Below are 13,320 nucleotides of genomic sequence, written 5' to 3'. Positions count from 1 at the left end.
AAATATGAATTTGTTTGTAATTCATGTAGTTTTAGGTGTATGTGTGTAATTTCATGTGTTTAGGCTTTCTTATAAATAGTGTGTGAAAGCTGTGTGTTATAAGCTAGTTGTTGATGAATTTGAATAGAAGTGGATATGAGTTTTTCCCCCTAGCATCTCCTCTCTCCTCTCTTCCCTTTCCTTCTTCTCTTCTAATTTCTCCATGGCTGCAGAACCTTGATGCTGCCCCTGCATCATTCGGTATTAAAGCCCAACCACAATCTCTTTCTTCCATTTCAAGTGCCCCATTTTTTGTTTCAATCTTCTTCTCTTCTTTCTCCCCCCACTGTTCTGCAACTTTATCTCCCTCGGCTGCTGCTTCTTCTTCTTTCCTTCTCCTCTGTTTTGTAACTTCTCACTCCCTATCTGCTGCTTCTACTTCTTTCTTCTCTTCTTGTTCTCTAGCTTTCAGTCCACCCATTCTTCCCCACTCTTCTTCTCTTCTCTTCTTCTTCCTTTCTTCTTCTTTCTATTCTCTATTATGTTCTCTCGTCCTCTGTTTTGTATTAATCCTCCCTTCTCTGTTCTATTTTTCTCCTTTCTTCACATTCCATTTATGGAATGTGGTTTCCATAAATGGAGTCATTCGTATGGAGCTTCATCCCGAACCTCACCCAAAGCCTTATGTTACATCTTGGGCTGATAGCTCTATTGTACATGCTTATGAGAGATGTTTGGTTCCCATCCTAACGGGTGAATATTTGGCTAATGTTTGGTGTGATATCCTACCTATGAAGATTGGCCATGTACTCCTTGGATGATTTAGGTGTGACTGAAGGACATGAGAACACATATGTCTTTCACTATAATGGGAAAAAAATTGTTTTGAAGTCTGCTCTACCGATGAACGAAGACAAAGAATCAGTCATAATTACTCAGCTTGAAGACAATACAAGGAAATGAATGTGTTTGAAGACATCCAAAGTTTTTCAAACATTCCTATTGCAGAGTTTATAATCCCCGATGAGTTCATTGATGCTAATTCTCAAGTCAAAAATATGGGGCTGCCAAGGGAATGTGATTTCTTGCCTCATTCAAGCATTGGCTTTCGAAAAGTCCAAGTTTGCTTCACCGTTTTGAACCTCCAACATTTCAAAATTCGAGGCTGAATTTTTTCTAATTAGGGGAGAGTTGATATAGGATAAGAAGCAAGACCTTGGGAAGGTCCATGTTGGAGACTACTTAGAAGAATTGGATTTATAATTGTTGGGTTTAATTAGTAGTTTACCATGTGTTTAGTTTAATTAAGATAGTATATTTTTGTAAAGTATGTGTTTGTTTGTAATTCATGTGTAAAATATGTGTTTGTAATTCATGTAGTTTTAGGGGTATGTGTGTAATTGTGTGTTAGGGCTTTCTTATAAATAGTGTGTGAAAGCCATGTTGTAAGCTTGTTGATGATGAATTTGAATTGAAGTGAACATGAGTTTTCAACTTGGTATCTCCTCTCTCCTCCCTACCCTACCCTTTTTCTCTTCTAATTTCTCCATGGTTGCAGAACCTTGATGCTGCCCCTGCATCACGAAGAGTAGTAATACCCTGTCAATAGGCGAGTCTGACATTCTTCAGCCTAAAAGGCTTTCTCGTGTTATAGGAAAAAAATATTATTTTGATTGGGTTGTAGAGGCAGTTTCATGATTTCATCTACCAAGGTATCAATGTTAAGAACTGGGAACTCATCATTGGGACCAGTCTTGTTGATGTCTCTAAGTCCATAGTAGGTGTTGGATTAGCATGATGAATCTAGTCTTGATAAGCTTCTCAATATCCACTGCAATTCAAACTTTCACATTAGGTTGAAAGACTTGATGGGATTGCTTTGAGCGACTTTCCAATCTTTGCATCCTTTACTTTTTATTAAGACCTGACATCTCCTCATAAGTTCTGGCAAAGACATACTCCTTAGGGAGCTCAGTAAATTTGGTGCATTTAGGAAGTCCTTGTTTACATAGGTGTGGAAGGTTGGACATCTTCATTTTTATTTATTTACTCTGGGCATCCTTGTTTTGATTTATTTACTCTAACTTCGATGGTTGTGATCCATGTTGGAGCATCTCAAGGGCGAAAATTTGGTTTCGGAATTGGAGGTACTCTAGGAGGAGTAGATTCCTTTTCTTGCACATCTAGTGCATTTAAGGACTCGGGACTCGAAAAAAGTGATCCTCCCCAAGCCCCCTATCCCATTATTGGTACACTTTGCCTAGAAACAAATGTACAATTCAGTCTTCACATCTTTGGTCTTCTCACCTCCTTTGGAATTTGAATTTATCCTCTTCCCCTTCCCACCTCTCTTCCTTTTCTTCATCTTTGTTGTTCCCCCTATCTCTAATAAACAAAAGGGTACACCACAAGGTGAGCAATGATTGTCTCACTTCTACCTCAAACTAATATAAAAGAGCTCAAATCAATTGAGTAAGACTCCCGATGTTGAAAGTAACCAAGTACATCATTCCCTTCTGCTTTACATTGGTGTGCTGGTGGAGAGTGGAAGGACAAAAGTTGTGAACAATATAGCAATTTCCTATGACTAGTTAGATGTCTGATAACATTGTCAATCACATAAAACATGGCAGAACCTTTCATTGGCAAGTGGAAATGCGGTTTTGGTTGGCCTACACATTAGTGAAGACGATGACCTCATATTTCCTAGCCATCTTTTCCATTGGATGAGCTACAAAATTACAGTTTCCATACTGTGAGCTGGATAGATGAGAGCATGACTATAGTTCCCTATCAAAATTTCTAATTATCTTAAGTGATCAAGCGTTATTCATTAAAGCATATATAGTTGAATCATCCTCCCTTCTATTTGTGTGCCCAAATTGTTGACTGCTTTAATTGCAAATTGTGTGCCTCAATTGTTGGGAGTTTTGATGGGAATCCCAACCAAAAGGTCCAAAACATTAGCATGAGCCTCCCAATTGTCACTATGGGGTAAGGGCCATGGTGTTATTTTGAATATTGTTTCCCTTAACTAGAAGCTCACAACATGTGGTCTTTTTTCAAAAATATCCTCAATGTCTTACAATCCTTTTTAGGGTGGGCGAAACTCTTGAAATTGATAGTAATATAGGTTGCCATTCTTGTTATTACTAGATTAATGCTAGACATTGAGGTGGCATGCAATCCATCCTTGACCCAGTTGCGTGAAGGAGTGCACACACCTTATTCATGTTACAAGGAAAATTGAATAAGTGATTAGTTCTCTTATTCTTTTTTCCATTTTGGCAATTCTTGAATTTGTCCTTCCTATCTTGGATGAAATTCATGCTCGGACCTATGTTCCCAAAGTGTGCATTGTCCTTCCTCTAGTTTTCTATGGAATTCTTAGTCCTCTAAATGCTTCCATTAGTCCTTCAAATCCTTCTTATGAATTCTGTGCTCCCTCTCAAGGTCCACTAAAGTGAAATAGAACTTCTTGTAAAGATAACACATGACTCCAAGTTTTAATTGAATTGGGTTTATGTTTGACATACTAATTGTATGCCTTAATATTTGAGGACTAAGCGAATTCCTTGAACTTGAGATTGTCATCCAACTGATAAATTTTTGACACTTTCATAAGCATTATTAGATGGTCCTCACATTATTATTCTTAAGAATAATGTAATCCTTTGGATAAGTCTTGGATGAGTCGTACTAGGAACACTTACGGCCTGTTTAGTTGTGGAAAATATTTTCCATTTTTCATTTTTTTAGTTTTCCAAAAAATTAAAATTTTCCCTTTTTTTAAAAAAAAAATAATAATAATAATAATAATAAAAGATGTATGAAGGTAGAGAATGTACAGTCAAAGCGAGGATAGTAAATCCTCAAAACAATAAAATAAAAACAAAATAAAAACTTAAAAAAAATAAAAAATAAAAATAGAAGTAGATCAAAAATAAAAAAATAACAACTGCTATGATCAGCCAAGAAATCCCCTCTTTAAACCCTTCCCATCATAGTTCATTGGACACTTCAAATTAGTTACAGGTAGACCTTTCCTCCCATGGAAGGTAAGGTGTAACTTGACCACATTTATGTGAATATGGGTGTATCCCTAGTTGAGATACTTTTTGTGGAAGATCCGAAGAGAACTCCAAGGTGACAAACTGTTCTGCTTCAGTTACCAAGAGTTGGTGAGAATCAAAGGGTGTAGCTATAATTCACTTTGACCCTTGTTGATGTAGGACAAGAAGCGGCTATTTGGATGGATCATTTTGACCCAATTAGGAGGCCTATGTCAATGAATAGGGTGAATGGTTTATTGGGTCTGAAACCCAAATGTGCTTAGTTATTTAGTTGTTTAAGTATGTGTGCATAGTTTGCTTGTATTAGGATTATATATGTTGGGGGCTTGTTTGTGGTAATCGTGTATTCTACGGGTATGTTTGTAATGTAATGTAGTTTTAGGGGTATGTGTGTAATTTCATGTGTTTAAGGCTTTCTTATGAATAGTGTGTGAAAGCCATGATGTAGGTAGTTATTGATGAATTTGAATTGGAATTGAACGTGAGTTTTCCCCCTGGTCTCTCCTCTCTCCTCCCTTCCCCTTCGTTCTCTTCTAATTTTTCCATGGCTGCAGAACCTTGATGCTGCCCCTGCATCATTTGGTATCAGAACCCAGCCACGATCTCCATTCTTCCATTTCAGTCCACCCGTTCTCCCTCACTCTTCTCCTATTCTCTTCCTCTTCTTCCTTCTCCACTTCTTTCTTCTCTGTTTCTGTTCTCTTGTTCTGTCCATAATCCCCTGCTGCCTGGCAACAGTCTGCCCTCTTCTTCTTCTTGGTTTCTCTTCTCCTTCTCTTCTTTTTCTTCTTCTTTTCTTAATTATCTCCCATAACTCTCTCAACTCTCTCTCATTTTTGAATTTTGTTGTTGTCTCCTCAACTTGCAGCAGTCTCTGTCCAGCAATTCCTCCAATCTTCCATCTTCTTTTCTTTTTCTTCATCTTCCAATCTCTCCACTAATTTCTTTTTCTCCATTACTCTCGTCTCATCATTTCCTTTCTGAAATTTCAGTTTAAAAAAAAAAGAAAAAACCGAAAAGCAGTTCTGCAGTTTCAAAACTTTTTAGAAAATTCCAGCTGTGTCCCCATTTCTTCAAGCACCACTTTTCAGCCACCATCCTGCAACACCACCCATACCACCAAAAACAGAACCTCCCGAAACCCTTCCCTTCAAAATTTCGTCACCAACTGACCAGCTGTGAGGCCCCACGCACCACCTGAAATTCTCTAGCTGCCACTCCCTTCAAAATCCACCATTGCTGGAGTTTTTATTGACACATTGCTACCACCATTCGACTCACCACTCTTTGATCTACCACTTACCAGAAAATCATTTCCGGAAAGTCGCTGCCGGAAACTCACGCGCCTGCGACTGCGAGTGGGATTCTGCTGGCCTCCCCTCCTGCTGCTAGAATCGTGAGAAATTGGTTCCCAGCCATGAGAAATTTTTGTTTTCTAATGATAATTTGATTTGCAGCATGAAATTTTGGTTCCTAATATGAAATTGTGTAATCAAGTGAGGTAATTTGGCATGAAACCCTAGAAATTGTCCCTACCGGCATCAAAATTCAGGTTTTATTGCTGCTATTTGTGAGTTTTGCTAGTGAATTTGTTTCATTTTTGCGTGATACTCAAGATTAAAGGTGACTTGAAGATTGTTCTTAAATAATTGAAAGTGATGTTTGTGATTTGCTTCATATAAGTGTATCATGGTGACCAATGTTGAATTGTCTGCAAAGGTGGAGTTGTTATCCCGTAGGGTACAAATACGGAAAATGCTTTGTAGACTATTATTGGTGCTTTGAATAGGCTAACAACTGAAGTTGCAACCTTAGGTAAAAGGCCCATGGAATTTCCTACCAACCAAGATGGTGGAATAGCTGCTGTCCCTTGTGTTTTTGAGTTGTGTGAAGGCCGAAATAATCATTTGAGTAAGGGAGTTAAACTAGAAGTCTCAGATTTTAATGGTGATGGTTCTCCTGATGAATTTGATGATTGGGTGTATTCTTTGGAATACTATTTCTGATGGCATGACATGAATGAGGCTAGAAAGTTGTACTTTTCTGAATCAAAATTGAAGGGAATTGTTCGAATTTGGTGGATTAAACAAAGGTAAATCTTTAGAAGAAGGAGATTTGGTGAGATTACAACGTGGGATGAGATGAAGCAAGCCATGTAGGAGCAATTTGTGCCTCCAAATTATCAGCAGCTTGTTCATCTTCAGCTCTTTGATTTGAAGCAAGAAGAAAAGACAGTGATTCTATTATTTGGCTACTTGTGCCGCTATAGAATGGGAAGAGGGCATTATGATAGCTTTGTACAGGAAAGGGTTGAAGCCAGCTATTGCCTCCAAACTTGCTGCATGTCGTCTCATCACAATTGGGGATGCAGCATAGGTTGCCACTCAGATTGAGGAGGACATGCAACACAATCCTCCTAGAGCTACATCAGCCCTTTGGTTTGAGAAGAGTACTAGTGGAGTGGTATGAGAGAAGACAGTTGAGCAATTAGGTAAAGGTATTCAGATTGATACCTCTTGGAAGACTCATGAGCATTCTGGAACAACTTTTAAGAGCCAACCATCACTCAAATGCTTTAAATGTCAAGGTTTTGGACATTGAGCTGCACAATGTCCTGCCTAATTCATGGCTGTTGCAGAGAAGAAGATGATGATGATACTCAAGTAGTTGAAGCTGAAACAGAAATTCCAAGTGACTTAGATGATGATGGCAATTTGAGAACTTGTTTAGTGCTTCAACATATGCTCTCTTCCCACAAGGTTAAAGAGACAAAGGATTGGAGGCGGACTAACATCTTTCAAACTCAAGTGATATGCCAAAAACTACTTTGTACTTTAGTTATTAGTCCTGGTAGTTGCACAAATGTAGTTTTTGAAGAAGCTGTGGAGAAGTTATATTTGGAAGTTTAGCCTCATCCTGAACCATACAAAATTGCTTATGTGAATAATACCAACTTGAAGGTCCATGATCGCTGCTTACTTACCTTCAAGATTATTTCCATCATGGAGACAGTGCAATGTGATATCCTTCCTCTCAATTTTTGTCATATTCTTTTGATATGACAATGGTTATTTGATAGGAAGGTGAAGCATGATGGATATGAGAATTCCCTCTCCATTGATAACTAGAAGTATAAGTTGTTGCCATCACAAATTCTTCCACTCACCAAGTTGTAGCATACTGCTGGTTCCTGAGATGACTTTATTCATGGTGATGGACTCCTTGGTACTTTCCGTCGAGTTCTTTCCAGAAGAAGGGAATGATGTAGGACAAGAAGCGACTATTTGAATGGATCGTTTCAACCCAATTAGGAGGCCTATGTCAAAGAATAGGGTGAATGGTTTATTGGGTCTAAAACCAAATGTGCTTAGTTATTTAGTTGTTTAAGTGTGTCTGTGTAGTTTTCTTGTATTAGGATTATATATGTTGGGGGCTTATTTGTAGTAATTGTGTATGCTAGGGGTATGTTTGTAATGTAATGTAGTTTTAGGGGCATGTGTGTAATTTCATGTGTTTAGAGGCTTTCTTATAAATAGTGTGTGAAAGCCATAATGTAGGATGTTGTTGATGAATTTGAATTGGAATTGAACGTGAGTTTTCCCCCTGTTATCTCCTCCTCTCTTCTAATTTCTCCATGGCTGCAGAACCTTGATGCTGCCCTTGCATCACTTCTTCACCCTAGATTTGCCACCGTCAACCTATTTCATTACCTTCTTGATCCGACAACATGAGGCCCAAGTCGTCCAACAACCTTTGAGTTTCACTGTCCTTCCTGAGAAATTTGTCTTTAACGGGAGTAGGAAGAATTCCATGACCTTTTTATCATCTTTGGGGACCTCATCTTCGAACATATTAAAACCTTCTAAAGGAGGAGGCAGCATTTAAGGTAAATCCCTAAGACGATCAATGGAAGAACCAGAGGAATATCCACACTGTTCTTGAATATGGTCTGATAGTAGACCTTTTTCGCATTCAAAATCACTACTCCCTGTGCTGTCGTCATCCAAAACATCTCCCTGTCTCTTACTTTCCTTACTCAATTTTGCCCTTGCATCAATTGGCACTTGCTATATACTTAATACACCTTTGGAATCCCTCTTTATAATTTTATGTTTTTCCTCACCAGGTAATTCTCTCTTTATCTTCAATAAGTTTCCTCCCTTCAAAACTCATTGGCATTTCCTTATGACGACAAGTTTCAGTTTGTGTGTGTGTGTGTGTGTATTCCAAGATTCATATTATAAAGATAGAAAATAAAGAGTTTGTTTAGTTGTGCAAAACAATTGTTCATTTTCTATTTCTAGATTTTGAAATAATTACAAAAATACGACTTGGTTTTCTATTTTCTAGAAATTATATATGGCAGTATTTAGGATCACAGATTTTGGATCTTGGATTAGGATTTGTTTTGAATTTGGAAGAAGCTTAATGCACATTTTCTCACAAAACAAGGTCCAAAATCCAAATTTCTCGCTCTCATATGCAAAGTAAGAAGTTAGAAATCTAGAAAATAATAAAAAGATGTTTCCCAACTTTTATATATAAATTCAGAAAATTGGGGAAAAAAAGGATTTTTTTTTTTTTAACTATTTCAAAAATTAGAAATGGAAAATAAAAGTATTTTCGCAATCAAATAGTGCCAAATTTTTTTTTTGTTCATTTATTTTTATACAAATGTTGTAAAATTAAAAAAAAAGTGTTTCTTTTTGGGAAAATTAAATGGAAAGTGAAAACTTTTTTCCAAAACCAAATGGGCCTTAAATTCAATATGGAGATGTAGACTTCTCCTGCTTCATCTCTGAAATCTTATCCATTTCTTTTTGGTGATGTGGGGGTGGGGGTGAAAATGGATGTGATAGGAATTCAAGGTGCATGGGTGAGAGAGGAGTACGTGAGGTAGATCCTTATCTTGTAGTGGGGTTGGGGGGTTGTTACATGAACAGGAGTCATGACAGGTATCATATCCCAAGAAGGTGGTGTTTGGAAGACTGCTAGTGTGTTCTCAGGTGAAAGATCTTCTTAGGCTAGTGGTGTGCTGTTTTCATAGTCCCTATAGTTAAAAAGGAGCAAGTCATTATTTCCACTTGCACGTTGGTTAGTTGGAGGGGCTGAGGTAGCCCCTTGAAGCTGTGAAGCTGAGGTGGATGGAGGTATCATGGGGCTGAGGACTGGAACATCTGCATCGTCTAGTCATGTATGTGGCGAAGTTATAAGATTCTTGGTTCCCAGCAAGGTTATAGCCCAAGTTGATCCCATTCTCAGTGTTTTTGGTAGGTTGACTGTTGGAAATTTCTGGTTGATTATATTGACTACCTTGTACGATAACACTGTTTCCCACCAAAATGTACAGGGGTTTTTGAATGGTTTGCAATGTGTGTACATAACAGATTTCTAGGGAGCCCTAGAGAGTAGGCAAGCCCTAGGAATTTCAAGCATGAAAAATGGCTAGTGACGGAACTTTAAGGGATAGGGGGTCTCCAGAGAGAAATTTCAAGGTTGGGTGGGTTCCATAGAAAGAGAGAGTTTGGGAGGATCATAGAGAGAGTTTAGTTCCTCAAGTACCAAAAATCCCCAACTAAAGCATAGCTGGGAGTATTTATGAGGAGGAGACAAATGTGTGTAAGTTGTTGTCCTTAAATGAGAGAATGCCACATTGAGTCTCAATTGAAGAGGAGGAGATATAGGTTGATTGTTTGCCCAAAGGGGTAGCTGCACAAGGTCAATATGAGAGAGGAGGAGGGACACATTCACAAACTATATGTAGCCTAGAAAAAGGTTGAGAACTCCCCTTAACAAAACCTTGGGTCAAGCCACACATACTGTGATACTTAAGGAGATTTTGAGACCAGAACTGGTTGGGGGACCCTGTCAAAACCTTGGATCAAGCAACACATGCTCTGATACTAAAGGAGATTTTGAGACCAGAACTGGTTGGGGGACCCTGTCACGCTCTTCATAACCAACCTGAGGTGTGAGTGCTAGGAGACTGACCTCCAGAAAGGCTGACATATCACAGGCTATATGTCGCCTAGAAAAAAGCTTCAGAGCTCTCCTTAACTAAACTCTGGTTTGATCGCAACAAGTTGATATTCTTCAGTTGATTTTGAGACTGGAACTGGTTGGGGAACCCTGGTACGTGCCTTCATGGCCGATCTTGGGCTTGAGTGCTATGTGTCTGACCTCCAGCAAGGCTGCAAACATATAGTTAATAATTAATTCATAATGCTAATTCACTGGGCAATTTCATAATCTAGGGTGAGAAAATTTATGCATTTACAGGTACTAAAAATATTTAAAACAAGAAAACGCAATTTATTTATTGATAACAATTGGTTTGGTCTATGCAATTCTGAGTAGCTGGACAATATCATGTTGTAACGCAAAGTTGCAAGACATTTCAATAACAGCAATATAGCTACTAAAGAATGTTTACTTGTATCTATGCTGTCAATGAGTTAGAGAAAACAATGAAACAAAAAGCGTGCAATTCATTTTTGTTTTATTTGTTTATCAAAATTTCTTTAAACATTAATGCTGTATTTTATGGCTCCATTTGAAGTTTTTCACCTTAATGATTTTAAAACCTTATAAAAGAATTCTTTATGGGATGTATATATTTTTTGTTTATAAAATCATCACCGATTTTTATACTGAGTGTTCTGAATTTTGTATATCAATAGCAGCAATATCAAAATATTATTTAATTGAGGAATTTTGGTTTTAAAAATACTGATATGTACCTACCATTCTCTCTCTCTCATAGAGTGTTGAAATGATTGTATATTGCCTTTATGATATGAGGACTTCAAAAAAAAATTACCATCATATAAATTGATTCAGGAATTAACTTACTATAATTTTTAAATAGTTAGGCTAAATTTAAAATGAATTTCTCTTGCTCATCATTTACTTGTTTACTACTTCCATTATATCCTAACAAGAAAATTTAGCTTTGCGAGGTTTTATTTTATTTTATTCTTTGCAAGGTTTTATTTTATTTTATTTTATTTTTTTGCTAAGCAGTAAAGAGCAGATTTAGGCATTCTCACCCAGGCCTTGCTATTTCACTCATCTCTCGTGCCTTTGTGCTTTCTAGTAACCCAAAAAAAAAGGAGATGAGGTTGTGGAATGAGTGATTTCTATTTTACTGCTTGTGGGTTTGTATCCCAAACTTCAGTTAAAAGAACTGAACACCCAATAATTGTAACCATTGGAATCTAATAACTGGTGGTTTTACAGTGCAGCTGTACCGAAGACGAGACCGTTAAAATGTGCTGAACTCTCTAAAAGTCTAAAGAATCAAATTGGCTATACGCTTTGTCTAAAGCCATCTCAGATTCCTCACAGGGATGCTGGGCAAGGTTTGTTCTTAAATGGTGAAGCTGGTGTTGGAGCTGTGGTAGCCTTATACCCTGGAGTAATATACTCCCCTGCTTACTATCGTTACATTCCTGGATACCCTAGAGTTGATGTGCACAATCCCTACTTAATCACAAGATATGATGGAATTTTAATAAATGCACAGCCTTGGGGTCCTGGTGGTGAAGCTCGTGAAGTTTGGGGTGGGTTAACAATGTCACAGGGCAGCCCAAACATGGAAGGTGTTGAAAAGGGTTCTGACAGGTTATGGAAATTGCTGAGCAAGCCTTTAAATAGCACACAACAGGGAAAGGGTGGTGACATATTGGAGCGGAGAAACCCACTCGCTCTGGCTCATTTTGCAAACCACCCAGGTAAGGATATGCTCCCAAATGTCATGGTATGCCCTTATGATTTCCCGTTGACCGAAGAAGGCATTAGGCCCTATATCCCAAATATACTGTTTGGGGATGAAGAAGAAGTCAAAATGAAGAGGTTTGGTAGCTTTTGGTTTAGGTCTGGGCGCTCAAGTGACAGTATGCCTGATGTTCCTGTCTTGAAAACTATTGTCCTAGTTGCTACAAGGGCTCTTCATGATGAAGAAATCCTCTTGAACTACAGGTTGAGCAACTCAAAGCGGTGGCCGGCATGGTATACTCCTGTAGATGAAGAGGAGGACAGGAGGCGGTGGGGTTAAACCAGTGAAGGTTGGTGAGGAGGTGGGTTAAACTAGTGAAGGTTGGATTTTGACCCAATCTCCATCCATAGTTTCACTGTTTGAGCTCATACTCCTGTGTTGTGTTTTGGGATTCTTCATGCTGCTGGCAGTTCCTTATTTATTCAGGCTTCTGTTGGTTCGCGGTTTTGCAACTTATTCATCATACTTCTCAAACATATGTTCCTACCATTGGATAATAATGGACTTGGTCAGTGAATCTTTTCTCATAGAACAACAGTGGTCTTTGGGAATTTTGATTTTAATTCCTGTTTTCACCCTATATAACTTTGCTTCAATTACCTTTATCTTTTGTATGATTTTCAAATTCTCGACTGAAGAAAATACCATTGTTAAAATAAGCAGCGGTAACTTAATCACACAATATGTATACGTGTATGTGTGTGTTGTTTAAATATACATGCACTGTGTGTGTATGTATAACTTTTCTCGTCATTTCATTAGTTAATGATTAATGATTGGTCATATTAGTTAATAATCTTAACTATCATTTCTATATGTTTAGTACAAACTTATGCTTATGTTGACAGAATAAAAAAATGTTTTTTGAATTATTATTTATCCATTTTATTCTCATGAAAATGGGGAGCAAAAGTATAATGGAAAAGATAATGGTTCATTTTAATAGCATTAGCACAGGCTATTACATGTTCAAAGGAGCAAAAATAAGTGCTGTGTGCCATTCCAAAAAATGCAGGGACAATTAGAAGTCTTTTGTCATAGATTCATGAAATATAAGTTGTGTTTGGAAGCATATATTTTGATATTTGAAGTTGAATTTATGAGTGGAAGAAATTTTATTTAATTTCATATTATATTCCAACTAAGTTTATACAAATTTAAATTTAAAAGTTTAAAATTACACGTCTTTAAGAAGAATGGTAAAACACATCCATAAAAGAAATACAAGTCAAACACTCTTAACAAGCGTGATGAGTCGTTTAAAATGCACATTTAGAGAGGCTCATTGAAAGATCATTACTTGAGTTGAGATATATTTCCTCATGAATATTTTGTTATTATTGGACTAATCATCGTGTAAATAACTTAAAGTTTTAATTTGAAATAGAGAAATTTGGATTGCAACCAGATAAAAGGCTTTGACTGCATTAGGGTTCTTGGGACTAATTTATTTTTGGAACAAAATTCTTTTGGGAAAGAAAGCCTTCACAA

The 13,320-nt window shown here is 37.4% G+C and overlaps 1 protein-coding gene across 1 annotated transcript in view; it reads left to right on the top strand.

Annotated features, from left to right (window-relative positions):
• The window catches only part of LOC131154304 (uncharacterized), a 47,605-nt gene extending 35,099 nt beyond the window's left edge, over positions 1-12,506 (top strand). Inside the window, exon 4 of the mRNA XM_058106991.1 lies at positions 11,297-12,506. Coding sequence (XP_057962974.1) covers positions 11,297-12,108 — 812 coding nt within the window. The 3' untranslated portion in view covers positions 12,109-12,506. The remainder of the gene's footprint in view (positions 1-11,296) is intronic.
• Positions 12,507-13,320: the final 814 nt, after the last annotated feature.

This window comes from Malania oleifera, chromosome 4, assembly GCF_029873635.1.
Source record: "Malania oleifera isolate guangnan ecotype guangnan chromosome 4, ASM2987363v1, whole genome shotgun sequence".
NCBI classification, from domain to species: Eukaryota; Viridiplantae; Streptophyta; class Magnoliopsida; order Santalales; family Ximeniaceae; genus Malania; species Malania oleifera.
This window is presented reverse-complemented; position numbering and strand designations above follow the sequence as displayed.